Genomic DNA, 27,673 nt, shown 5'->3' on the forward strand with positions numbered 1-27,673 from the left:
AAACATCTGAATGTCTCCCTGCAATCACTGCCATTTATTGGGTGACAACAAACCTGGCCACCCAAGGTGACATTAACTGTGCTCCTGGAAACAAGGACAAGCTGCTACATCCTCTCCCTGCGTTTAAAACAGGGATTTGTGGATCCAACATCCCATTGCTGTGAGGCACAGCTGGAATCCCAACCCCTCAGCCAAGGGACAGCTGTCCCCCAGCAGTAACTCACACTCAGATTAAAGAGGTCACCACCCAACGGGATTAGGGCTTTTCATCCCTCCTTGATCCCAAATTCCCACCAGCTTCCCAAAGGGAGAACTTGACCAGCAGCCAGAAAGCAACAACTAGCACAGCTTTTGTTTCTGGGTGGTGTAAAGGGGTTTTTTTTTCCCCTTTAAAGATGGAAAACTGGGAACAAAGGCTGCTGTTATACTGGGAAAGAGCAGAGCAGCAAAATCAAAGTCCCAACAAAGGGTAAGCAAAACATACAAATGTCACCAGCAATCCTCTTATGCCAAGCAGTGCTTTGAGAGGCACTTGAAATACCCTTTGACTTGTCCCCAAATCCTCAAGCAAACAAAACCATCCAGGCAGCAATTTATTCATGTGGGCCAAGAAAAGGAAAGCAGCACAGTCAGAGTATAGGGAAATGAAGCTCCAAGCAGGTGATAAATCAAAATTCAAAGGTACTGATAACATGAAATGACCTACCAGAGACACCAATATCCCTCTCTGTGCCTCAGAATTATTCTCCATTTAAGGAATTCAAATATTATAAAACTTGGGCTTGGACATGATTTCTGCTTTGGTTTAACTCTGCAACAGTGAGCAGTTAATTTGATCAGCATTCCCCAAGAAAATGTGCAATTAAAAATATATAACAATGTGACACAGGCAATTTCCAGCAGGGAATTCCCACCAGTTTGGCTGTGGGAAGGAAAAGAGCTAAGAAAATATCAGGGTTCAGATCCCAACACCTGGGCTGCTGCAACTGCAGATTTGAAATTCCTCTTTTCAATAGCCAGCAATATAAGGATTTCACAGAAGTCTTCCCTAAATGTAAAAATCCAAAAGCAAGGCTTATTATTATGCAAAACGTGGACTTATCATTAATATTATGTCTAATTTTGCACAATTACATTCACTACATCTGAATTAATCCATTAAACAAAGCCATGGTTTGTCTTGCTTGGAAAACAATATTCCCACTCCTCTAGGGATTTTCTGAGGGAAGAGAGGGATGTTTTTATAATCCTTGCTCTCCAGGTGAGGAATCTCCTGCACAGGCAGACAAAGATGGGAGAAGAAGCAGGGAACAACCAGTCCATCAGAAAAATTAATATCCAAAAATATTTTTTATAACATAGAACTAGTCCACAGGAAGCAAAAATTCCATTAAAAAAGTGAAGTACTGGTCATGGTGAAAAACACCTGCAACTCATTTTTTAATATAACCCAGAAGCAGCTAAAACAAACCTCAAAATAAAGGGCAAAAGCAAACCAACAAAACAAGATAAATACAAGAACAGCCCTTTGGAGGAAATGTCTCCAAAGCTGATCTTTAAAATTTGATCACAATTCAGCAGCCAAGGCTTCCTTACCCATTTTAGGAGGAGATTTTCCCTGTCAAGCCCTCCAGTACAACCTGGCCATGTGTTTGCAGGGCTCACTTCAACAAATCAGTGCTCATTAGTACCTGGGGAGCATCCAGCTTAATGAAACAGTCTGTCCATCCTTCCCCAGAGCCCAGAAACAATCCCTGCAGAGCAAATGACACATCTGAAACGTCCTGCTGTGGTAAGAATTGAGATCAAGGTTCTAAAGCTCGTTTCAGAGCTTTCCAGCATTTTCAGTTTAACACCACAATTTAAATTTGTCTTCCCAGGACAGTTTGTTTGGGTATCACCCTGGTGTTAACCAGCTTAAGTTCATTTTATGGGATTAAAGGCTGTGTAAAGGTTTTAGGAAGTTACCCAAGGTTGCAACAACTGCTCAGGAAGGTTACCAGCTTCTTAGAGGACTGAAAAACCCACAAAAGCAGGGCCAGACTGTGACCAGCACCCCCTGTGCTGGTGTTTTTTTAACCCAGCTAAGTGTAGGTGACAGAGAGTAACTCTGTACAGAAACAAGGGTGGGAGGGACAGGAAATCCAAGTCACCCCACATAGAGAACTCCCAAATCCAGCAGCAGGTTCAGTTAGGGAGCTCAGGAGCAAACCTAGAGCCTGAGGTGACTCTGCCAAACAGCATTCCCAACCATTCCCTGTGCACAGCTCTCTGATCCAAATTTCCTCACCTCCTCCAGAGCCTCATGCTCGAGGCACTGCTGGGAACAGAAAGCTCCAGCTATTCCAGACACCACCAATTTCTCCCCACGGTGAGAGCTTTCAGAAATGGATTCCAGAACTCCATTTTCTATCTTTACCACCTTGATAACAGGAGAAGTGAGCTGGAAAAGAGAGAGAGCTCTGGTGCCTCTGCATCCCTGCCCTGCTGCCAGAGCAATGGATTTCACTCCAGACTCCCTGGAAGCAAGGGAAGAGCTCAAGCACTACCTTACATCTTATCTTTTTGATGGATTGCTTTTAAAAAGCTCCCAGCTTCACCATGGACACCAGAGATAAGTGATGATCCTTTACCTCCACAATACATTCTACAGTAATTCCACTTCCATGGCTTTTGGAATTTTCCATTTTAACGTCAGGAAAACACCACTGGACGTGTTTTGCCTTCCCCCTCACACCAGCCTGTTGTCACCTCTTGAAATTAAAGACAGACAAATATTTAAGCATCAGATATGTTTATTAGACAATTCCAAAAGTCAGTTGTATTAGGCAACTTGGAAAGAAAAGTCGAATATATCTGAATGTCCATGTTTTAATACTTCATGAACTCTAGGAGTTGAAATGGCAATCACAGAAGATAAAAACCAGCATTTACAAAAGTTACAAGAGCTGCACTGCATTCCCAATTCCAGGAAACAGGATTAGTTGACAAGGAAGCTTTGGAAAATGCAGCCACAGATTTCCAGCTGCTGATGGAACACAGTGATATTGCCATGGAGGTGCATTCACAAAAATCAGCATCATGTGGAAATTAAGGCACTTTGGATACACAGTATTCACTTCCACATAGGAAAACCATTTCAGAGAAACCACAGTAAACTGCCACTGGAGGGATGGGACAGAATTCCCAGCACAGACCATCAGAGCTTTGTGGGAGTGAAGCTCTGGAGGAAAAAAACCACTGAAACATTATTTTTTACAATATTTGAAAACAAAGTAAATTTACTTTGACAGAGGTCAAGGGAGATTTCTATGATTTCAACATTGTTAAGGACGATTTTAAACATTAAATGTAAAGTCCATGTGAAAACTGCATGAAGTTCACATTACGGATTAGTGCATGTAGATGCTTTTAAGGAATAACAATAATAATAATAAAAAAAGCATTAACCTTCTCCACTCAACATCCATCAGGTACCCACCAACCACAGCCCAAAGGGGATACAGTACAATGCAAGAATTTGGCAAAAAGCAATTTCAATCAGCACTTTCTGCTCCTCCTGGTCACTTTAGATTGTCCATGGTCACTGTCCCACTGTGCCACCAGCACACTGAGAACCCACTCACTGCAACAGAGCCCACAGAGGGGTCATTCTCAGGAAAAATTCAATCTCAGCTGCTTTTCCTCCCCAAAACTCCACCAGTAATTGAGTAGTGTTGCAGATTTCTGTTGCAGCCTTTGGTACACAAATGGAGTGAAAGCACTCCAGAATCCAACCCCAGTCTGACAGGAGTTAGATGGAATTGTTAGCAATGGCATTAGGGATTTGTCAGCAGGCACTGACTGGGGTTTCTGGTATTCTTTTACTTCATGGATTTGAGTGAAAAATGTCACTGTATAGGGGAAAAGGGTGACTTCTTGAAAAGTCAAAGCAGGATTTAAACATGGAAATTATGTTCAGGAGACAGCCTGGACATCCTTCAGTGTAAAACACTCAGCACTCAACTGTTCCCTCACAAAATTCCACTGAAAACATGGAATTAACCTTCCTGAAACCTGATTTTCCATCCCTGCTTGAGCCATATTCCCATATGATTTGGCCCAAAGAATGATTTCTGTCTCCATTTCAGAGTGTTCATGTAATTAATTACTGAACCTTCACTGTATTCCTTCAAAACTAAAGTAATAACATTTCTTAAGTGTGATTATGTGAATGTTGACCAGAATAATGCTATTTAAAAATATAGTGTTTTAATAACAATCTTTTCTTACAGCCAAAAAGTAGGAGTTGAATGAGTGTGTTTTAAAAGCAAGGAGGAGATAAGAAATCCTACCCAGAACACTCCATTTTGGCAATTCAAACCCATAAAAAATAGAGAGTTGAGCACTAAATTGTGATTTTAAGTGTCCCAGGGGTAATTTCACCTTTTGTGAAGCTTCATAGAAGTCATGTCAGCTTTGAGATGCATTTAAATACATTATTGCCCAATATGTCCACAATTGTTGAGCTGAAAGGGACACAGAGAATCTTTGTGGGGAGAAAATTACCTTTAAATAAACACAAGTGGCAGGATTTTTAACCAGGGGTATTTTCCTTTGCTTTCATTAGGGAGTAAGAGTTGGTATAACCTATATTTGGCTTTTTGTCATAAAGAAAAACCACTCTAATTGCAATTGATGAGATGTCAAGGAAATACTAACTCATCCCTAATTAAAGCAGAAAGATTGATCGAGTTGAACAATTCCAATTAGGATAATCTTTATATTGTTCTTTGATTATATGGTTATAAACCCAACAGGAATAGTGGCTAATATCACATGGATCAATGACACTGCAATTAAGCCAGAAATTAATGCAAATACAGTGAAAAAAAATGGGTAAAACCATTTATGTTTTGTAAACTTCAAGGACAAATCCCTAATAACTGCAGCTTTTATTGACTACTTTCAGCCAACTGTCAGCACTGTCCCTTTGGCTGGAGTGCATTTTAAAAAAAGCAAGTCATGAATATTAATGTCAAGCCACATGAATATGCACCACACACATTAGAATATCTATACATACACCCAGAGGGGTGGGAGAAAGGCTGTAAAATATTCAATATTACCAGCACCACAGCGAGCTCCTACCACTGCTCCCAGCTAAAGTCATCTCCTCTGCCAAACACAAGGAAAAAGCCTAAAATAGTAAGGAAAATGACTGCATTGCCAGCCAGCACCAGGCCACAGGCTCCCCATTTGATCTGAAATGCAAGAAATGGAACAATCAAAGCAGGTCTTGCAAATGATGCTCAGGGCAGTTATTTCTAAGCATTAGATCAGCTAAAATACTAAAAAAAACAAACCCAAAATACTACAGGAAAGATGCTAAAAGCAGAGAGACAAACAATCAATAATTCAATTGGTGTGACTAATTATTCAATTAGCAGCCACTCAGATCACTAATAAACACCTCAGCCAAGCTACTGCTAGGATTTAGAAGAAAATAATGACTTGCCTTACAAATCATTAAAACACACCTAAATCAGAGAGAAATCTGGTGAAATTAGTGCTCTCCTTTCATTGCCATGCAACAAAATAAAAATATCTCCTTTTAAATAAGTAACAGGCATGAAAAACATGGATTTAAAAGTAAACAGGTTTTTCTTATGAGCTGCACAACTAAATTTAATCAGATAAGCATCATTTACTCTGAAAATACAGCTATGAATGAGAGTTCCCTCTTGTGGTCATTCTGCTGCTGCCAGGGCCACAGCCCCAAAATAAAAATATCAGGGAATTTGGGCGTTACAAATCAATTCTGACCAAGTACACAAATTTGAAAGGACTGAAAGTGAAGGGGAAAACCAAGAGGAGACATGAAAATGTCACTGGGTGGTTAGGATATGGGACAAGGTGAGTTCTTTGCCTTTCAAACCAGTGTGACCAAAACCTCACCACCAGAGAGCAGTTCAGAAGGCAAAGAGAAAAGAACTCAGGCAGAGTTTCCTCAGGCTTTGAGGGCACAAAGCTTGGGGAATGCTTTGAAAGGCAGAAAGAAGCTCTGGAAGCTTTTAACTCCTAACCACCACGTTTGCAGCATCCTGAGTGCAGAAAGCAGACATTCCAAGATATAAAAAAAAAAAAAAGGAAGCTGGAGCAAGAAGTGGTGCAAAAGGTCATGAGACAGAGAGGCATGAGGTGGAGGAGGAGATATTATCTTGTGTTGGAGCAGAACAAGGCTGGGGAGGGGAGAAAAAACCAGCTAAAAACTTTTCACTCATGTGAGTCCTTTGTTCAGGGCAAAAAGGAAAATGTCAGTGGATTCTCACAGCACCATATGAAAATAAAGCAGGATTTACAGTCCACTTAGAGATCATATCCAGTAAGTGGTGTTGAGAGTGAAAATGAACAAGGACTTACTGCTTCCACCCGTGCAAGGATGATGGGGAATCCAAAGGCAGAGACAACAATTCCTGTGGTGAAGAAATAGGCCAGCTCCCTGCAGGCACTGCTGGCTGCATCGCTGTCATCACCCACCCTCTTGGCAATGAAGTGGGGAATGGGGCAGATGAAGTAAAAGATCAACACAAACAGAGGCCAGTACACTCTGGGAGGGGGAAAAAATAAATGCATCATCAGTTAAAACAGGTACTTCGATCAGAAAGTTGCTGCAGAACTTCTAATCTGACTTTGTGGCTTGAAAGTGGATTAACCACAATTTCACATAAAATTGGGCAACTCCTCCTTGTTTTCCCTCTGTTGATGGAGCAGGATCCAACCTCTCACACGACCAAGAGGTAATTTATTTTACTTTTGATCATTTTGCTGATTCAGCTCTCACCACAGAGGGAGCAGGAAATGCACTGGAGCAGGACAGGAGCAGCTTTCCCAAATTACAGGGATAAAGCAGCCAGCTGCAGACACACCCTTGCACTCTCATATCTGTGTCAGAGCTCTCAGGAGCCTCCTCGGAATTTTTAAAGGGTTACAGACACAGAAGAGTGGAATTATAGAGCAGTTTGGGCTGGAAGGAAACCCAAAGCTCATTCAGTTCCAGCCCTGCCATGGGTGGGGACATCCCAAACGGAATCTTGTGGGAAGAGGGCTGTTCAAAGCAACAGGAAATGAAGGAAAATATTTGTGTGAGATTAAAAACGCCTCTTTAGCAAGGCGGCTCCGCTTTTCCTGAGGCAGCACAGAGCTGTCTGCCGTCTTTTTTTTTAAAACAGAAATGCAAATATCGGCTAAGGAAGTGATGTTTAATCACAACAAACCGCCACGTGCCAAGAGCCTGGAAGGGGAGCTCTGCCGGAGGAGCCAACCAGCTCCATGAAATCAGAGAAACACCTCAATGAATGGATTTGAAGCAGGAGAAGCTGTGCGAAGGGCACCGGCCCGCTCACCCGTAGTACTCCAAGGCGCAGCCCAGCATGAGGAACGTCAGCCCGATGGCTCCGCTGAACGACAGGGCCACGAGAGCTGCAACGGCACGGGGCGGGGTGAGCAAGGGGCACCGGGGAGAGCCTCACGGGCAGCCTCCGGGCACCGGGGAGAGCCTCACGGGCATCCTCCGGGAATAACCTCATGGGCATCCCCCCGAGCACCGGGAATAGCCTCATGGGCATCCTCCGGACACCGGGAATAGCCTCACGGGCATCCTCCCGGAATAACCTCATGGGCATCCCTGCCGGGGCACAGAATCGCCTCACGGGCATCCCTGCCGGGAACCGCCTCATGGGCATCCCTGCCGGGCGCCGGGAACCGCCTCACCGGGAGCCGGGCATCCCTCAGCGAGGGTCGGTACCGCCTCCCCGGGTGCCGGGCACCCCTCCCCGCCACTCCCGGCCCGCTCCGAGGCGCCGCCCGTGTCTCTCTCCCTCACACGGCGCCCCGCTACCTTTCACGCCCGCCATGTCCGGGCTGCGTTGGCACCGCGCGACTTCCGCCCTCTGGCCCCGCCCTTTTCCCCGCGTCACGTGACCGAGGCTTTAAAAGGGCGGGCTGTGGGCGGGAACGCTTTTTCCCGCCCCGCCCGCGCTCGCGACATGGGGCGGAGCGTCCTGAGGGGCGTCCTGAGGGGAGGCTCTGGGTGGGGCTGAACGCACGGAAACCTCGCCAAAAAATGGGTTTATTTGATGTGCGGCACATATATCTGTGTAATAAATGGCTATGTGTGTGCAAGAAATAGATATATACAGAATAAACGTATATTTGTGCACCTGAGGGGCATCCTGAGGGGAGGCCCTGCGGTGGGGCTGAACGCACGGCAACCTCACCCAAAAATGGGTTTATTTGATATGCAGCCCCTGTATCTGTGTAATAAATGGATATATATGTGCGATAAATGGATATATGTGCGTGATAAACGTATATTTGTGCACGGCTGCGGTTGGAATGCATAAACCGCTTTAAAGAGCTCCCGCCCCTCAGGCATTGCCGTTTTGTGGGTAATCCTGAAAACCTCTGTTTTCATCCCAAAAAATGGACCCGGGCACCTGTTTGTCTCATGCAGGGCTACCTCAGGGTCTGCAACATTACCCCTTCTGCTAACCCACACTGAGAAAAGCAGATCTTTTTTAATAGCAGTGTTTTTCAAGCCTTGGATTTTCGAGATGGCATATTTGAGACCCTCTTTTTGACCACCGAGTAGCCTTTTTGCCTCAACGATGGCCTTTTAAACCCAAGAACAGCCTGTTTGACTCAGTTATGGCCTTTTTGCTGCAAGAACAGTCTTTTTCTCCCAAGAAGAAGATGGGAAAGCCCAAGAGCAGCCTTTTGCCCCAAACCCAACCATTCTGACCCAAAAACTGCATTTTTGTCCCAAGAATGGCTTTTTTGAGGGAGATTTTGTGCTTTCACTCCCCCTCCCCAGGGAGCTTTTCTTCACATACCTCCCTTCTCAGCTCTTCTCATTTCATATCTTCCCTGATTTGTATTTTCCCCCATTTTTCATTATTAATTTTAAATCATTTTGAATCAAGAAAACCAATTAAAACAGGCTTAAGCAGCTAAGTGCTTCAAGTGAAAATTTCAGGTCTGGCTGAGGACTCTGAAGTGCAGTAGCCTGAGAACAGCAATATCAAAATTTGTTTCCAATTAATTTGGGAAAAATACCTGGAATGCCAACCTGTGGATAATGATCACCCCTCACACAGGAGCAGATGCAGGACTTGAACCTTGTGGTCACGAGCACAGAACATACCTGGATATGTTAATTTGAGCTTTTTAATGTATATACAAATGTTTTAGACCAGTCACAATTTCATTGAGTATATACCGTATTTACAAAAATTACAATAATTTAGTCAAACAGTAAACCTGAACATTGATAACCTCTGTCACTACCAGATATGACAAGAATGGGTTGGGTTTTTTTTTAGTTAACTATTTGGATATACATATGTCCTAATACTTTCATGCATCCATAAAAACATTAGGGATGGAAATAATCAAAGCTGAAGTGGGGTAAGGGTTTCTTTTTGGTAAAGTTTAATGGTGGATTTGTATTTTGTGTATGGATGAGTATCCAGAGTTATGTGCCATGACAAACTCGATACAAAGCTAATGAGGTTTTTCATCATTAAAAAAAGTACGTTATAGTAATGAGATCCTTTTTTATTATATAGGCATAGGTCACAATATCTACAAATGTGAATGAGAAACAATAAACCAACAAATCACAGGAACATGATTCACATTCCAGTTATCTCTTTAAATAAGACAAGCACATACTGGATCAAAACATTAATAAATAACATCCAGTTTGTTACTATTATCTTAAGGTCTTTTATATAAAAGGAGACCTAGGTGTTGGTTTCACATTTTTCAGTTAATGGCAGTAAATAATGGACCAATACAACAAAAGGATGAGTTTTATACAGAAAGCCATGTACTTTGACACACTGTCTTTGCAGTAATAGCTTTGCCACTTGGAAATGTAAGTGCAACAAGTAGTGGATTGTCTTGGAAAACCACCAGCCCTAAAGACTCACATCAGATGGCAACCTGTTCCTGAGGCAGTAAATACAAATTATTTCCTGCCCATCTTCTGAGAATCCCTCAAATACAGATACATGTGGTAAATAAACTGCTAGCTATAGTTACTCTACGAAAGAACGCCAGAATTTGGGGTGAAGTTTGAATTTGAACTCACTTTTGAACTAGGAAAGCTGCTTCAGCTTTAGGATCAGAGAGATTTCCTCGTGATGTTATTGCTTTGGTCCAATATAAACTTCTCAGATAATCAATTTGCACTGTATTGACCTCAAAAATCAGACCTGGTCTGATGGTTGTCTGCGTGACAGCTTGTACACCATGATCTGAAAAATGAAGCTGCAACAGGTTTCAGCCTGCCAAGAGCCTTGGCCAAGTGCTCTGGAGCTGATAAAGGCATAAAGGTGATACAAGTGGGCTGGAAAAATTCTGAATCCTCAGGAGGGGAAGTGTTACCTAGAGACTGGGAAGCTTCTAAAACTTCGCAGCAGAATTTGAAGTTGTTGGTATTACTCTGATGGTTTCAAGCTGCTGATGAGAACACCATGGGAAATGCAGGATGTGCTCATTCCTCACTTTGACAAGCATGGATTCACCCTTCCCCTGAAACTGCTCTTTAACAAACCAACGAGGTGCTGTTTAATCAAGGACTTGTTGCTCGCTTTCCAAAGCACTTACTGAGGAATTTCGCCTGCACAATTCACTGCAGGACTGGGAGGTGCAGCACAGGATTAATGCAAAATGCCACGCTGACCTAACCCAGGATTCAGCTTTGGCTCAATTCAGGCAGACTACACTACATGAGCAATTAAGCAGCAAATGGTGACTGTTAGGAGTGTGCCTAAACCACAGCTGAGCACTTCAACTGGATAATTTGATCCAAACCCAGGAAAAAGAAAAGGTACATCGAAGTTTGGGCCTCACCACCAGCTGCTGAACTCAACTGAAGTGTTGCCGTATCACATCTCACAAAAAAAAAAGGTAGGAAATTCACCAGCTACACTGTGTTGGAGACAGACCAATTCCACCTTTTCCCAGTATGTGTTCTCTCTCATCCCACTGCAGTCCAAAATAAAATAGAAAAGTTACCAGAAACTGTAACCCCATGGCTCTGGTAGGGTGAGCCAGGTGGCCAGAGTTCCTCTGAGCTCAGGATTCTGGAGACAAGTGTTAGGACACCTTTCTCTTGTTCTTCATGATAAGTATTAGGCTCTTAGTTTTCTGAAACTTCTGAATTTCCAGCCAGAGTTTGGTTGATCTGTGACATTTGTGACAAGAGACTATATAAGCACTAGCACGGGTCTGTAGTGGAGACTGAGAAAGTACCTAATACAAGGGTTTTTGGCCTTGGTTTTCAAATTCTGACCAGGCATCGTTTAGCTCCATAAATATCATCTTTGCATATTGTTCATATGGCTGCCCAGTAGCCTGGAATAAAAACAGAGAGAAAAGAGGGATATCAGAGCTCCCAAACCCAACCACACGTGAGCAGATTCCCTAGCAGTTCCATGAAGTTTCACTTATTCCTTGACAAAAATAAGCTGCTCTGGAGGGCTGCCTTCCTTAAGAAGTTCTTGGCTTTGCTGCTCCTCAGAGCTGACAACCCCAGAGTGGGATAAAGCACTGTCCCATGGGCATAACAAATGTAACCTTGTAAATAATAAATGTACCTTGGCGTTGGGAGAGGAATTTTACCTGCACTGAAAGGGCAGAGCAGCCACTTGGCACAGCTCCTGGATAAAATCAGTATTCCTGCAAACCTGAGGCAGCCCCATCCTCCCACACCTTGAAACTCTCAGGGTTTCCATTCCCCTCCAAGGGGAAACCTCCTCCTCCCCATGGGGTGTCCCAGATGGAGTCACTGCTCTCTGGTCAGCCTGGAGCAGCAGCCAGACCATGAGCCACAAGCTGGGCAATCAAACAACCTGATTGTTCCATTTTAGGAGTTTGATTTCCATCTCCTCTAGCAGCAACAAAACTGGGGCTGTTGTCCACCAGCAGAATGGCTGAGAACCAAAGTGAGAGTGATAAAAGCTCTGAATTTCTGCTGCTTGAAGCAGCAGGTTGTGAGCACAGTCTTAGGGCTGGGAGGGGTTACAGACCCCCTGACTGGTCTGGGTTGGGAGGGACCTTAAAGACATCCCATTCCATGGGCAAGGACACTGTCCACTAGACCAGGTTGCTCCAACTTGGCCTTGAACACTTCCAGGGATGAGTTTAGAGTCCTCAGCTTCCAGAAACCAGCAAAAATCTTCAGCTCCCCCTTTATAATGAACACCAACAGTTTCCACCCAGGGCAGAAGCAGCCCAGCCTTACCTTGTCAGGGTGAACGACGAGCACAGCCCGCCTGTACACCTTCTTCACCTGCTCTGGAGTCACCAGATCTGCCATGCTCACTGGCTTCCACTTGGTCTCCCCTTCCCACAGCACCGTGTGCATCGTGGACAGCAGGGCTCTGATATTCCTCTCCTTCCCTTCAATCCATTCCAGCACCTGCAGAAAGGAATGGGAGGCTCAATTTATGCCTCACGTTAAATATTCCACTAGGACAAAGTTTCTTCATTTGAATAGCCATGACCCCAAGGAGCATCTTAAATTTCTTTCCATGCTTTAGAAAACCTTTGTTTAATTGTCATTAATTTTTATATCACTGCTTGAAAGTTAAGACACAGCTTAAGAGACATGCTTGCTAAAAAACTGACTTGGTAACACTTCATGGAATAGTCAAAAGATAAAGAAAATGTTTAACTCTCTGGTTCTTTAGCAAGGTTAATTGTACACCTAAACTAAGCTCAGTTACAGCTAAAATGTAAATGTGAAAACCAAAGCATAAATAGATTTCATAGTTCCAGGCTGAGAATTATATTGGGAAGGTGAAGTCAGCTGGGAGCTTCAGTGACTCAACAGCTTTTGTGAGGATAAAAATGGGAACTGGGAAAACTCCTGCCCACTCTATGGCCTGACATCTGTCCAGCTGTTGTGGCTGATGTTTGTGTTCAGCCTGGTTGCTGGCACACCCTTCCCAAAGATTAAAACCTTCCCACAAAGTTAAAAAAAAAAGGAAATTTTTAGAGGATCATTCTGTTTTCTAGAACTTTGCTTGGCTTTTGCTGCGGCTCTTCCTCTGAGTTCTCTCTCCTTCTGTAATCCCAATTTGTGGTTTCATATTTCACATACAGAGCAGGGCAGACTGAATTCCCTTCCCTTTCATAAGAGATCTGCAGTTTGGCCATTTATTGAGGAGAGATGAGAGAATTCCAAAGCAGGCAGGATTAATGAGGCAGAGGATTAGTTCAATTAGCTGCGCCCTGCTAATCAGGGCTGGAGTGATGTGGAAGAGCAGCAGCCCAGACAGTGCCACTGAGCAAACCACTGTTGATGTGGTCTGGCTGAGGACAGAAATGTAACCTTGGAGTTTTAAATCTATTGAGGACATGGAATGACAGTGAGAACATCACCAAAAGCTTTGCTTACTTTGAGTTTTTCAGGGTCCATCTCCTTTGCCATTTCTTCTTTTCTCATCTCAGCTATTGTTTTGGGGCCCTTCTTGTCCTTATGAGCATTAAACCCTTGACCAGATAATAAATCTTCGAAATCTGCAGACACTTTTGGCTTGGAATCTTGAAAAACAAGATTTGAAGTTATTATCATCATAACATGGGTGTATTTAACATGGTTTTCTACCTAAACTCAATCACATTAACAACCTCTCAGTGCAGGTTCTCATAAAAGATGTTACTTAATGTTACTTTTAAATTATTATTATTATTATTATTATTATTATTATTATTATAGAATCACAGAGTGGTTTGGGTGGGAAGGGACCTTAAAGTTTATCCAGCTCCAACCCCATGCCATGGGCAGGGACACTTTCACTGTCCCAGGTTGCTCCAAGCCCCATCCAACCTGGCCTTGGACACTTCCAGGATTATTTTGGAAGCTCGTTAGGAACACAGGACTTCTAAACAGCACGAATTGGAGTCTAGGACAGCTTATCTCGCCAAATGATCAACACGACTGACTTGCTTAGCCCTAACTCGCAAAAAACCCGAATTTTAGAAGCCAACCCATGGCTGGTGCGCCGCAAAGCTCTTACCAACATTAGCAGCTCCCTTGCCGCGCTCTCCCTGCGCGCCGGGCATGGCCGAGAAGCTGACATTGTAGTTGGGTTTGTTCTGCGGGGAGGCGTGCGGCGCTCCGGGCTGCGCTTTGGGCTGCGCGCCCTGCCAGCCGTAGCTCGCTCCCTGCTGCCACCCGCTGCCACCCATGGGCTGCGGCGGTGGCTTCTGCGGCGACGGCGGGAACCCCCCGCCCATGCCCGTCGGCGTGGTGGGCTTGCTGGCGAACGAGGGGCCACCTGCGGGGACAGGGGGAGAGGAGACAGGGTGCGAGTTACGACAGGGAGCTCGTTCGCCTTCCCTAAAGGGATTGTCAGTGACATTTCCCGGTTTTCAGCTCTGCCACAAACTTTTGCAGCGTCGGTTTTGCCCTGTCATTGCTCTGTGAGCAGCTGGCTTGGAGGATTTGAGGAATTGGTTGGGGGAACAGGGAAAGCTGGGTGGAGCTAACAGGGAGCCACAGCTCTGTGTGCACGGTGGCAACACAGAATGACAGAATGATTTAAGGTCGGGAAGGATCTTGCAGCTCATCCAGTTCCACCTCCTGCCATGAGCAGAGACATCTTCCACCAGGCCAGGTTGTTCAGAGCCCCATCCATCCTGGCCTTGAGCACTTGCAGGGGTGAGGAACCTCTCTGGGCAGCCTGTGCCAACATCAAGCTGCTGGTGGTGAAATCCTATCTCCTCACGCTGTGCTGCTTAATGCCATGCACAGAGATGTGTTCCAGCACCTCGTTGCTGCAGGGAATGCTCCTCTGGCTCTGTTTGTGTTTGTGGGAGGTACCCAGTGTCAATGGTTTATTATTTCAGACTGACATCCACACTCAACTCCCAGCTCGGCAATGTGTCATGGAAACTGGATGAGGTGCTTTCGACTTAGTCACGACCAACAAAAATGTGCTTAAATATCCCAGGGATGCCAAGTCATTTGTTTTTAAACCCCACCACTCTCCTCCAGAATGCATGTTTTAAAAGGACCTCGGTGGCTCTGTCGTGGGCCTTGGCAGCCTTTTTATTTTGCTCCTGCAGAGCAGCCTGCAATCCAGCAGAGGGAACTGGGAAACCTAATTCTAGACCCATGCTGCTACTGACGCAAAGGGGAAAACAAACATCTCACCAAACCACAAGGGCTCCCAAAGCGCTGAGGGCAGCAACAAAGGCAAGAAAAATCTATTTACCACAGGCAGACAATGCTGGGGTTTAAGGAAAGCTTCAATCATTTCTCAGAAATGCCTTTTAAATGCTGAAATTGAGGGTTTGCTGATTGTTTTATGACATAAAACAATGGGAAAAGCCTTTTCTAAGCAGTCAGGCTTTGTAGCCAGGTGCAGATACCCCACCTTTAGATAATACTGCAAATGAGAGGCAGATTAATTCCACAGGTTTCCTCACCAAGCAGAAAAATGAGTCAAGTCTAGAAGGAAACAATTCCTCAAGAACTCCAGCAGCTTTGCAGAGCCCAATTCCCCTCCCAGGCCTGTAGCAGCAGCTCTCCAGCCAGAGCTGAACACAGAGCATCCTCAGCCAGAGCATGTTGAGACTTAGCAGAGGTTAGGCTTTGAACCCATGCAGCCTGCTGAGCTCCCTGCACGTTGCCAGCATATTTTTTGACAAGGGATCAGGAAACACATGGATTTGTGAGAGTTTACAGGGAATCAGGCAGAAGGGAAAGCTTGGCAGCAGCACTGGCATGCAGGTAGATGAGAAACACCCCCCATACCAGGCTGTTCAGCCTATTTCTCTAAAAGAATGCTGCTAATTTATTCTTTTCTTTCTTTAATAAGGGATGCAAACCTGCTAAACTCGCTCCAAGGCTTCCCAGATCAGCAAATGGATCCAGTGTTTGGGGTTTAGCCTGATGAGTGGGAGTGCTGTGGAGGGATCCTGTAGGACTGGTGGCAGCAGACTTACTTCCCATTCCTAGACCACCTTAAAAATAAAAATAAAATAAAAAAAATATGTATAAAAGAACATTTTTCCTCCTGTTTGACATGAGTGCAGCTCTTCCCCAGCTCTCAGCCACATATTAGAAGACTGCTATTAAAATTGGGTGTACCATTGTCAGGTTCCTCAGCAGCCTCAGACTTGTTGCACACCCACTCCCAATTAGGAACAGCAGCAGGAATGTTCCCCAGACTGTCTGCACTGACAGAGGAATTATGATAGATAGATGGATGTATTTTAAGAACTAGAAGCCTTCAGGAAGCAACTTTGCTAGGCCATACACACTCTCCCAAAATTAGAAAGTATCATACCATTTAGTGGCATCCCAGGAATCACAGCACTTCCCAGGTCCTTCCTGAGGCTCTACATGGAATGAAACACTCCTGTGGATATCCTCAGTGATACCTGTCCTGCTCTGGGCTCTTGAGGAAACAAATCCAGATTTTTTTGAATTTGGAAATCTTTAGAGGGAACCTCTGCAGTCGCTGGCAGCATTTTCCCACTGCCTCTCCCCTCTCAGAGCTCCTTAAAGGTTTGGTTTTGTCCACCACCCTGAATTTTTATGTCACATACCTGCTTTGTTGGGCCAGTCCCAACCACTGGAAACATCTGGTTGGATAGAAACTGTTGGAGTGCTAGAAGCTAAACAGAATGGTTGACATCAATATCTCAAAGTAGACCCAAGGAACACATGTTAGATGATCAGGCACAAACAAATCCATAACTGAATGTGTTTCAGACAAGGTTACACATTTAATTTTTGGATGAGAAGGAGGAAATTAGGGAACATTTTAAGCAAAGTGAAGAAAATTCCCTCTCTTCAGTCAAATTCAGCTGTGAATTTGGTCAGGGTTAGGACTGGATCTAAAGAAAGTCGATGCCTGCAACTAAAATCACCAAAGGATGTGTGTTTTCTCTTAATATGCCAGGCTGTGCTTAGTGCAATTAATGGTAGTTTGGCTCAAAGGAGACCTCATAACCACAGGAATATGTGGGCAGACATTCTTCATGGCCTCTTTTTTTATTTATATAAATAGCCTATTAATTAAGTCTAAGACCTGAGCAAAACTCAGCTCATCCTACCACACTTCAAATACTGAATATATTTTAAGTCTGGAGACCAAAAGCTCTTTCCTGTTTCGTGGGGTTTCTGTGGTTTAGACTCGTTTTTATGGGAAGCATCAGTTTGTCCTTAATGGTTCCATTTCTATTTCAAAGCAACATTTTGCATTTATTTAAACCCACTGGAAGAGCCTCTCCTTTCTTACCCATGTGAAAGGGATCACTGTGCACAGTTGGTGAAGGGCTTCTTGTGGCCTGGAGGAAAGGATCTCCAGGGCCAGCTGATGAGCCAAGGAAGGAACCCAGGAGGTCTGGACCCGTTTGCTTGGGGCTACTTCCAAATGGATCAAAGGCAGTGGCTGGGAAAACATATTTGAGAAAACGAAATCATTCACTTGGACCAGGAATGTGCTTTGGGGGAAAGGCACTGCTGTGGGGAGAAGGGAATCTGATATTGCAGGTAGCAAATAGAGAGGGTGAGACTGTGGGGGAGAGCATCAATACCCTAAATTCTGGGCACCTGAGGAGTTCCATGACTTGGTCATGGCAACAAACTGACCCCATTTCTCATTTCCAAAGAGAGAGGCTGAATTTAGAGGCAGGAAAAGTGATTATTTAAGGACTCAGGCGCTTCAGGTGCAGTTTGAACTTGCACACACTGTCAGTAGATGGTGGAGGACAGTCTGGAGTTACTGCCCTGGTGCAACTCCTGCCATTCCTGCTTCCTCTCAAGATGATTTCAGGCTGGCAAAAGTTATCCAGGTTGGGGATAAAAGGACTTTTAGAAAAAGCTTTAGAAAATAACTGATACCTTTCCTACAGAGCTTCCCTTGTTACAAAAATCCGGTTCTTCTTACACTCCATTTTTGATCCATTTGTTGAGTGCTCTCTCTTTGGAGAGAGCTTCTTGGGCTTCTTGTAAAAACCCCAAGAAGCCCAGCCAAAAGAAACTCCTCTGAAGTCACTCAGATTCTTGTCAACAAATTTAAGATAAAAAGCATCCTGAAAGGTGCAATCCCTAGAAGCTCTGCATTGTGGTAATGATGCTACTCATTACTTATGTCACATAGTCACTACTCACTCATCCTTGCTTTCATGAGTTGGGGCAATTTAGCTGTGTGATGCTGGCTCAGCAAAGCTCATAAATCCATAAATCTTTTCCTGATCTGTTGCTGCACCCCTGCCTTGTGTGATGTGTCTGCACAACCTTCCCACCCTGGGGGAGAGCTCTCACACTGAGCCTGCAACAGCCACAGCAAGAGGAACCTTCTCCAGCTACAAGTGACCAATTTCTTCCACTGAAACTTGGATTCTTCTTCTCTCTCTCTGCACTTGCTCTCCTTCAAAAGATCCCTCTCCACTCCTTCTGCTGGCCTGGTCTCGGAAGATACAGAAGTTCTCTATTTCCTACTCCAGGGTCACTATCACAGCTCCAAGTTAAAAGAGTTAAAAGAGGAATTAAACTCAGAGTGCTGTGGCTCTACCCAAAACCCAAGAGAATATTTTTTTAACTCATCATCTCCTCATATGCACTACTGGACACATGAAAAGAGCAAAACTGAGGATCTCCAGTGGCTGTTGGTGTGAGGAGCCCCCAGAGCCCTGGGTGTGCTCCAGTTTGGTTTGGTGAGGATGCACCAGCTGTGGGGTGGAGGAGCTGCTTGGCCTCCATTTCCTGGCGTGGGGCTATCCAAGAGCAATCCAGCACCCCAGAGCAGATCCCCCAGTGGGATCCTCCAAGCCCAAGGCACCATTACCTTCTCCCACCCTCGGCGACGGCGACGGCGACGCCGAAGCTGCCGAGCGCCGCGGAGTCGACTGCACGGATCCAGCGCCCCCCCCATGGAACACCTCCTCAGCCGCTGCCCCGGGGCTCTGCGAGCTCGGCCCGGCCCCAAACAAATCATTCAGCAGCTCGGAGTTAGAGGGGGCAGCGCTGGGCTGCGAGGGAAAGCTCTTGCTCATGGGGCTGCCATCCAGGCCCAGCAGGTCCACGTCTTCAGGGGGAGGTGGTGCTGGAGGCTCTTGCTGCTTTTTGCTGTGTTTTGGGGTCCCGTGGGGTTTTTCACCGCTGGCATTACTGTGCTGACTGGAAAGGGACAAGAGTTCGTCATCTGACTGTTCGCTTTCCTCATGCACCAACGCTGCTCGATCCTCTGAGGTGGGGTGAGAGCTACTTTTGTCAGATTTCTGATCTAAATGATGATTGGAAATAAAATTAGGCAGCTGTTAGTTTGGTCATCACAAAGGTCCCGTAAAAATCAGCTTACAAGCAGAACAGAAAGCTACTGAGAATAGCACAGCAGCATTTTGCTAAAATAATTTTGCTTTTTGAAATAAAAGTCGGCTAATTTCTTCCCCATAAGGGTTCTCCAGCCCTGGCACAGCTGCCCAGGGCAGTGGTGGAGTCCCCATCCCTGGAGGATGTGGCACTTGGGGACATGGGTGAGTGGTGGCCTTGGCAGTGCTGGGGAATGGTTGGACTCAATGACCTTAAAGGTCTTTTCCAACCTAAATGATCTCATGATTCCTTTGCAAAGATTAACCTAGATTTTATCATCAAGGCTTCTTTCTTACAACTTTTAGCATGAAGGAGGCCTTGGGTGAAGGTTCACCCCAGAACTGTGTCAATAATGGTCCCACAGAGCACAGTTGGAAGGGGATGTTGTAGGAAATGAATTCCCACTCCACTGCAACATCAGGGTGTGCCCAGCAACACCTCTGTGATCTAACGGGAAAGCCGTGCTACAGTGGGATCCTCCAGCCTCTCTGTGCTCCCAGCAGGGGCAAAAGGAGTTGTTTCTGTTCCCTGAAGCAGATTTGACTCTGAAAACCAAGCCTTGCCTACCTTGCCAGCTGAGAGAGGAGAAGAAGGCGCTCTGCCCAACGTTCCTGATGTTATCCTGGGCGGAATCCGTGGCACCTCTGCCTGCAGCACAGAGCACCAGAGAGGTAGAATCAACCAAACCCAGCTCAGCATGAAATCATGCAAAGGGAATAAATCCATGCAGCCCTTACCTGCCAAAGCAAGAGTGTCCTGGTGCTCCTGGTGGGAGGAGAAGAGAATGGAGGGATTGATGTCCTTTGTGGTGAAGTTCTCCCATGGGGGAGTTAATTCAGTTTGTCTGTCTGCAGACTGTATTTCTATGTCCAGTATAACATGAAAGAGCTGAGGGTATTTGTCTGGAGAGTCACAGGCATCCAGCTCAGGCCTAAAGGGGACAAGAGTGGTCCAGTTTAAAAGGGAAGAATATTTCTGGAAAGCTATAAAAAGGCTTTCAGTATATTCAGGCTTTTCATATTTCATCGGTGACTGTTCTCCCTCAGCCTTCATCAGGCTTTTATGCATCAGGTTTGATTTATGTTCAGCTTCAAACACTCACTTGGTGAATTTGAGAGTGGTTGTTCCCAGGGCTATGAATCCAGTGTGAAATTGGATTTGGAATATTTGTGTGTTGGTCATCTGAAAAGAAAAAAAAAACAACACAGAGAGCACCAGACTGAACAAGGGCTTCAATACATGAGTTATTTAAATCTACCCTGATCTTAACTACTGCACAACTTAATTCATTCTGCTTGTTCTACAGGCAATATTTCCTTCTCAATATTCCCAAATATTCCCAATATTTCCATCTGTCTTAAACCCTGCTGCTGCAGGCTCTGTACATCAGAAAGCCTTCAGGAATACACCTTCTTTCCCTGCTTCTCTTTATTTCTGGGATCTACTCATCAGTTTTGCAACAAAATGCAAAATCAATCAATTTTGCAATGAAGCTGTTCCCACTGAATACATTGGAGCAACAGGTTTGTTTCCCAAAAAACATAAACCATTTCACTTGGAGTAGAGGCTTCAGAGAAATATCATCAACACAGCAAATGGCACCAGTCATGAACGGAGAGGAGGAAAACATTCACGGCCGCTCTGCAACTTGAATATTTAGGTTTCAAATCTATCCTCAGGGAAACGATGGAGACTCCAGAGTTTAACCAGCTCTCCAGAGTTTAGCCAGCTCTCAGTTCCCCACACTGACTCCACAAGAGAATCCAAAAGAAGCTCCTACTTTGGCTTGGAGACGTCCCCCGATGGTCGATCTCATGTGGTAGACGGAGACAACGACATCTCCATGGACAGTGGCTCCCAGTGGGATCAGCACTTTCCCTTCCTGCACACGGTATTCCCTTCGAGGGGAACAGGAGGAAAGCCATGGTTAAGCTCTTTTCTCCCACAAAAAATCTCTCACCTCATTCAGGCCAAGCAGGAAGGTGCATTCAATGCTCTGCTTGGTTAAAACAAAAATATTCCACAGGGGGAACTAGCACAGCACTGAGCAATCTCTATGCAGTTATCCCACCTCCTGACAACCTCAAATCCTGATGTCTGTGCAGTTATCCCACCTCCTGACAACCTCAAATCCTGATGTCTGTGCACTTATCCCACCTCCTGACAACCTCAGACCCCCTCTGGCCATTTATTTCAACCTTAGGCACTAACTTCCCATGAAAATGTTCATTTATCAGGCAGCCTGGCAGTGACTGCAGCACAGCTCTTGCACAGCCCAGTGAAAGCCTGGCTGCCTGCAGGGGGTCTCAGGGACTCACTTCATTCTCTCGTACTCCTGGGAGGTGGTGAGGATCCTGGTCTCCCCGCTGAGGATGTCGCAGAAGGGCCGGCAGCCGTTGCGTTGCTTGTTGAAGCAGGGCACGGGGCTCAGGGTGACTGACTTGATGGTCAGGGGTTTGCAGTGGGGGATGACAGGTTTGTCTGCTATTAGGTCACAGATGTATCCTATGTACCTGCAGGCACAGAAAGCAGGGCTGAAAGCTGCAGTTCTTTCATTTCAAAGTCCAGGGAAAGGCGATTCTTTCATAGGCCCAGGACTGGAGTTTGCATGGGCTCCAACATCCCTGCAGCTGGCACAAAATGTGCATTTTGACTGCTGTGTCTGTAAGCTGACAGGAGAGGAACCTGTGAGCACAGGTTCAGCAAGGGATGGTTGCGTTGGAAGGGACCTTTAGCAGTCATCTGATCCAGGGACTTCTAAAATAACAGAATCATTCGGGTTGGAAGATCTGAAGATCACCTGCTCTCTGCTCAGAGCAGAAGCAGCACCACAGCTCTGTCTCAGAACTGGAGTTTGTGCTGGGGATCATCCCCAACCAAGATCTCCAAGGAAAGAAACCTCACAGCTGCTCTGGACAAGCTCTTCCAGCATCTGATCCCCACTTTTCCATTATTTCTGGACCCCTGCCTCAGCCTAGGGGCCAAAGCACACCTGACAGGGATTTGGGCAGCTGGAGCACGAGGAATAGAGCTCCCAGTGCTGAGCCAGGATACTGTACCTCCTGTGAGATGGCCACAGTACAATCCCAGGTCTCTTTGTGTTCAGCAGCTGCACAGCAGGGCCAGGATGAGAGAAGAGGTGACAGAAACAGAACATTGCACTGACCAGAACTGCTGAGGCTGCACGGCCGTCCTGGGAAGGAGAGGGGCAGGGGGGAGAAAAACATTTTAGTATCAGCTTTCTGCTCTTCCTGAAATCACAAAAAACTTATCCAGAAAGACTGGGATTGAGAGCACAAGATGATGAGGAATTTTTAATTCTGTGTCATTTGTTCAACACTCAGTGAATAGCACTGGTCTGGATCAAAGATAAATAATATCCAGGGAGAGCCAAAGCTGAGGGTGGTTTGCACTTGTTTGGAAAGCCCACAAGTACATTTTGGCTGCAAATGTTGCTGTTTCATGGCTGCTCCCAAGCTGTAATTTTAGAATTATGTCAAACATAGGCCTGGAAGTGACCACAGGGGTCAGAGTGCACCCAGCCTACAGCTGCAGGCAGTCATCTAATAGAAATTTATCCTGGAAAAGGATAAAGAAACAAAAAATCCAGCCCCAGGCTCCCTCACCCAAACACCTCCACAGCCCTGAGCTTACAGGTTGCTGCCAGTGGGGTTTTTTTTAAGGTCATTATGGGGGAAAGTTTGCTGAGTCACACTGATAGATCAAAAATATAGGAACAGCAGGAGAGAATCAACATATTCCCAGTGGCCTGGATCTCTGCTGTACCTGGAATGAGGTGATGAGTTTTGTGGATGGGGAATCCACAACTCCTCAGGGTCTCACCACTCTTGTTTCAGATAAATTTTAGGCATTCCAGCTATTTTCTGTAGGATTTTCCCTACTGGAGCTGCTCCAGGCCCCAGGAACCTGCCTGACATGAACAGGCCCTTTGCTTTTTTCAAGTTCAGCCCCTGCCAATTGTTTCTGACAGGATCTCTCAGGTTCATATAAACTAAGTGGGTTTCTGCAGCCTCATTAGGAAGTGTTGGAAAGGACTCCCTGCCCTTTATCACATTATCCTGATATCCATTGCTCAAGGGACAGTAAAGGAATTGGATTTTTGAGTTAGATTTCCAGGACTGGAGGCATCAAGAGCATCTTCCTCTCTGTTTGAAGGGAATTTACGTCCTGGAGCCTCTGGCTGTGCAAGGCAGAAATGCCAGGCTCATATGGGAGCTCTGTGCAATTTGGGATCAGTCATTTCCTCCTTTCCTCCCAGGTTCTGCTGATCAGAGCTGACAGCCTCCTGCTCTAATTTAGGCTCCAGGAGCAACGAGAACTCTCCTTTGGGGCATTGCTGTCAATATGAAAGGTTGGATGGAGTGAATTAGGAGTGATCCAGGATCACACCACTCTCACCCAGCCCAGCATTGCCCAGTGCTCAGTAATCCCTGTGGGGAGTTCTCAGTTCAGCTGGGCTGGAGAGAGGAGCAGAGGCAGCTGGGCTCCTTCAGCCAGGCCTGGCAACTCCTGATGGCAAGAGACTTCCACAATCTCCATTTCACAGTTCGACAGAATTCCCAAGTCTGTGTTTTGTGCCCAATTCCCATCACCCTTCAGTCTAAAGGCTGTTTGCTGCTGTGACTAGCTAGGGTAAAATGCAAATCACAGAATCCCAGGATGGTTTGGGTTGGGAGGAACCTCAAAGCCCATCCTGCCATGGAAGAGACACCTTCCACTGTCCCAGGCTGCTCCAGGCACTGTCCAGCCTGGCCTTGGACACTTCCAGGGGATCCAGGGGCAGCCACAGCTTCTCTGGGAAGCCTGTTCAACTGGGCGAGTCACAGCAGGCTGACAACTTTTACAGTCAGTTCTTGGGTGAAATTCAAACCTTTTGGCTACCCATCACCTCTCCTATAGGATGATTTTGACCTCTCCTGTGTTGCATTCCTGCTTCTCATTCGGTGTCAGCTCTTCCAGCTCAGCTCTGGGGGATGATGTCCCTTCTCCAGGTCCCTTTCACTCCATCCCTCCTCTCTCAGAACTGTCCCCAGCCTCACCCCAGGCTCCAGCCACGCCCTGTGCAGTGTCACCCGGCACTCCTGGTCCCCAGGCTGGCTGCTGGGGGTTCACTCACCATGCAGTGGATGACACAGACGTTTTTGGGGTTCTGCTGCAGCCAGTTGTGCATGTTCTTGCAGACAGCATAGAGGTTGTGCAGGCTGGGCGCCTGCCGGACGGGCCAGCTGCACTCGGACACCTGCAGGGACAGGGGGACATTCAGCAAGGCTGCAAGTCCTCTACAAACTCTATACAGATCCTCTACAAATTCTCTACAAGTTCTCTACAAATTCTCTACAAATCTTCTATAAATTCTCTACAAATTCTCTGCAAATTCTCTACAAATTCTCTACAAGTTCTCTACAAGTTCTCTGCAAATTCTCTACAAGTTCTCTACAAGTTCTCTACAAGTTCTCTAAAAATTCTCTACAAATTCTCTGCAAATTCTCTACAAATTCTCTACAAGTTCTCTACAAGTTCTCTAAAAATTCTCTACAAATTCTCTGCAAATTCTCTACAAATTCTCTACAAGTTCTCTACAAGTTCTCTGCAAATTCTCTACAAATTCTCTACAAGTTCTCTACAAGTTCTCTACAAGTTCTCTAAAAATTCTCTACAAATTCTCTGCAAATTCTCTACAAATTCTCTACAAATTCTCTACAAATCATCTATAAATTCTCTACAAATTCTCTGCAAATTCTCTACAAATTCTCTACAAGCTCTCTACAAATTCTCTACAAATCCTCTACAAACTCTCTACAAATTCTCTACAAGTTCTCTACAAATTCTCTACAAATCCTCTACAAATTCTCTACAAATTCTCTACAAGTTCTCTACAAATCCTCTACAAATTCTCTACAAGTTCTCTACAAATCCTCTACAAATTGTCTAGAAATTCTCCCTGCCCAGAAACCTACTCAGCTTTTACAACCCGGAGTTCTGTGCTCAAACCCTACTCCTCCTCTCCTCGTGCATAACTCCGTGCCGTGACTGCCATGAGTTAGGAGGAGGCAGACAAAGAAGCTTTCTCAATGAAATAACGTCAGGCTGATGTGTTGGCCCTGACTGCACGGCTTTAAAAATTTACATTTCACGTCAGATTATCTGGAGTGGCTCTTTTATAACGCTGCAGTCTTGCATTGATTTCAAAAGGTTTTGTACAATGTGTCCCTAAAAACTGCTCTGATTTGCACAGGGCACTGAGCATCTGTTGTTCTGAATCCTTCTGTGGCACAGCATTTCCAAGCCCTATGTGACAGATATTAAACTGATGAAAGGGAAGTTCTGTTCAAAAAAAAAAAAAAAATCCTAGCTGAGTAAGTATAGTTAATATATGAGCCAGAAGAAAAATGAATGGCTCCTTGGAGCTGAAACCCCACAAATCTTAAAGTAGGCCTGGTTCCTATTCATCAGAGTGCTGGTTCTGAGTCATCTCCCTTCTCTCCAGCACAGTCCTTGCAGTCCTGAGCAACACATCAAATAGCCCTCGACAGACATCTCCCTTTCATCTGGTTTTAATTGAAATATATCTTTTTTTTTTAAGGCATTTCTGGCCAGAAGAAATTTAAAGGAGAAATGTCCTGAGGCTTATCCTCAGCTGAAGAATTGGTTCTCTCTCTCTCTCTCAGCTGACATTTGGCTCCTGCTTAATGAGAATGGGGAAGGAAGGAGCTGATTTGCCCAGATATTCTGAAATAGCCACATGATCCCCATATGTGTTTTATCTGTCAGAGGAAGGAAATGCTGCAGGTTTTATAAAACTTGCACTGAAGGTTCTGTGTGACACCTGCCCAAGATCTCAGAGCAGAAAGAGGTGCTCAGGTCCCAACCAGGCTGTGTCATGTCAAACAAGAATTCCAGAGGCTCCCATGGGATGCAGGGCCAGGCTGGCAGCTCTGCCTGCCCCAGGCATTCATCCTCTGCTCATTGTTGGGGAGACTCCTGCTAACCTCACAGCAAATTAGCTATTTCTCTCATTGCTTTTTAAATCTGAAGGTTCTGCTCTCCACAATATCCTGATTTTCCACTGTGCCCTTGGTGAGCAAATGTGTTGTAGAAGCCACTCAACAAATCCAACAGTGCTCCAAGTTTGGAAAGCGGGGAATGACCACTCCCTGTTTATCCTCTCCACTTTCTCCTGTCCCCAGAGATGTAGTTTGTTTAACTCCTTCTGCTGTACCTTTGATTTTCCCTGTTAGAATTCATACAACCAGTGACCCTTGCACTGCCAATCTTCTGAGCAGACCTCCCTGTCAAGCATCTGGCAAAGCCATTATCACTTCCCTAGTAAATAATATACTTTTCCCAACAGTCCGTAATTACAGATTTACATTGCCTCTAATTACACATCTGCCTGATGGTTTGCAATTAGGAAATTAAATATGTGCTTGGTGTTTATATCCAACAGAACCTCACCAGCACTCGGCACAGCAAACCTTAGGGAAAAGCAACTGGAATTCTCCAGCTCTGGGAATGAGCAGCCAGTGCTTGTTTTATTTTAGCAGCAGGGCAGCAACTGCCAGGAATGTAACCCAGGAGGGGCTTTGAAGTTGGGGTTTGTTTAATGTTATATTTGAGTTCTGTGTTTTGAAACTGCTCTCACTTCCTGGGGCAGATGGGAGCTCTGCTCTCCTCTCCTGTTGGGGACATGGAGGGGACAGCAGAGCAGAGCCAGGTCTCTGTTCAGAGTCACACACAGGGAAGGGACCTTAGAGATCACCTTGTTCACATCCTGCCACCTCCCACTATTCCAGCTTCCTCCAAGCTCCATCCTTGGACACTTCCAGAAATCCAGGGGCAGCCACAGCTTCTCTGGACAGCCTTTCCCAGTGCCTCTCCCCCCTCCCAGTCCCCTGTCCTGGGCAGGCTGGGCACAGGCTGGGCTTTGTGACCCACTCAGCCACATCTGGGCAGGAAAACAGCCCAGCAGGACATCAGTGCACCTCCCTCCTGTGCCACCACGCAGCAGAGTGACCCACTTTGATCTCAGGAGCAACAAGTTTTCAGGAAAGTAGGAATTCAAAAGCTTTTTCTGTCGAAGAACAAGTGTGGATCTCAGTCCAGCTCAGCTGACATCCTCATCCCCAGCAGAAATCTCTCACTGAGATTTCACCTCCTTGAGAACTCTTTAGTATTTTTTCCAAGATATATAAAGCTCAACCTTGCAATTCTTTCATGTATTGTGGTGTGCACTCTCCAGTCTCATGAAAAATACTTGCAATCAGGACTTCC

At 45.5% G+C, this 27,673-nt stretch overlaps 2 protein-coding genes across 5 annotated transcripts in view; both read right to left on the reverse strand.

Moving 5' to 3' along the window:
- Positions 1-2,777: 2,777 nt before the first annotated feature.
- LEPROT (leptin receptor overlapping transcript) lies at positions 2,778-7,961 on the reverse strand. The gene is made up of 4 exons (XM_085067392.1): positions 7,880-7,961; positions 7,386-7,461; positions 6,403-6,589; positions 2,778-5,243 (listed from the first exon to the last, which is right to left on the reverse strand). Exons 1-4 carry the CDS (start codon positions 7,893-7,895, stop codon positions 5,127-5,129), a joined length of 396 nt encoding a protein of 131 aa, XP_084923518.1. The 5' UTR covers positions 7,896-7,961; the 3' UTR covers positions 2,778-5,126.
- Positions 7,962-9,189: 1,228 nt separating this feature from the next.
- DNAJC6 (DnaJ heat shock protein family (Hsp40) member C6) overlaps positions 9,190-27,673 on the reverse strand; it is a 39,665-nt gene continuing 21,181 nt past the window's right edge. For all 4 annotated transcript variants that reach the window (XM_085067394.1, XM_085067395.1, XM_085067396.1 and 1 more), the window contains 15 exons: positions 24,519-24,641; positions 22,441-22,574; positions 21,700-21,894; positions 21,162-21,279; positions 20,484-20,563; positions 20,119-20,312; positions 19,949-20,029; positions 18,858-19,295; positions 17,307-17,459; positions 16,612-16,680; positions 15,889-16,023; positions 14,073-14,333; positions 13,451-13,596; positions 12,293-12,469; positions 9,190-11,403 (listed from right to left, as the gene is read on the reverse strand). In XM_085067394.1, coding sequence (XP_084923520.1) covers positions 11,302-11,403; positions 12,293-12,469; positions 13,451-13,596; positions 14,073-14,333; positions 15,889-16,023; positions 16,612-16,680; positions 17,307-17,459; positions 18,858-19,295; positions 19,949-20,029; positions 20,119-20,312; positions 20,484-20,563; positions 21,162-21,279; positions 21,700-21,894; positions 22,441-22,574; positions 24,519-24,641 — 2,406 coding nt within the window. In that variant the 3' untranslated portion in view covers positions 9,190-11,301. The remainder of the gene's footprint in view (positions 11,404-12,292; positions 12,470-13,450; positions 13,597-14,072; positions 14,334-15,888; positions 16,024-16,611; positions 16,681-17,306; positions 17,460-18,857; positions 19,296-19,948; positions 20,030-20,118; positions 20,313-20,483; positions 20,564-21,161; positions 21,280-21,699; positions 21,895-22,440; positions 22,575-24,518; positions 24,642-27,673) is intronic.

This window comes from Lichenostomus cassidix, chromosome 8 (genome assembly GCF_008360975.1).
Source record: "Lichenostomus cassidix isolate B80296 chromosome 8, HeHo_3.0, whole genome shotgun sequence".
Taxonomy (NCBI): domain Eukaryota; kingdom Metazoa; phylum Chordata; class Aves; order Passeriformes; family Meliphagidae; genus Lichenostomus; species Lichenostomus cassidix.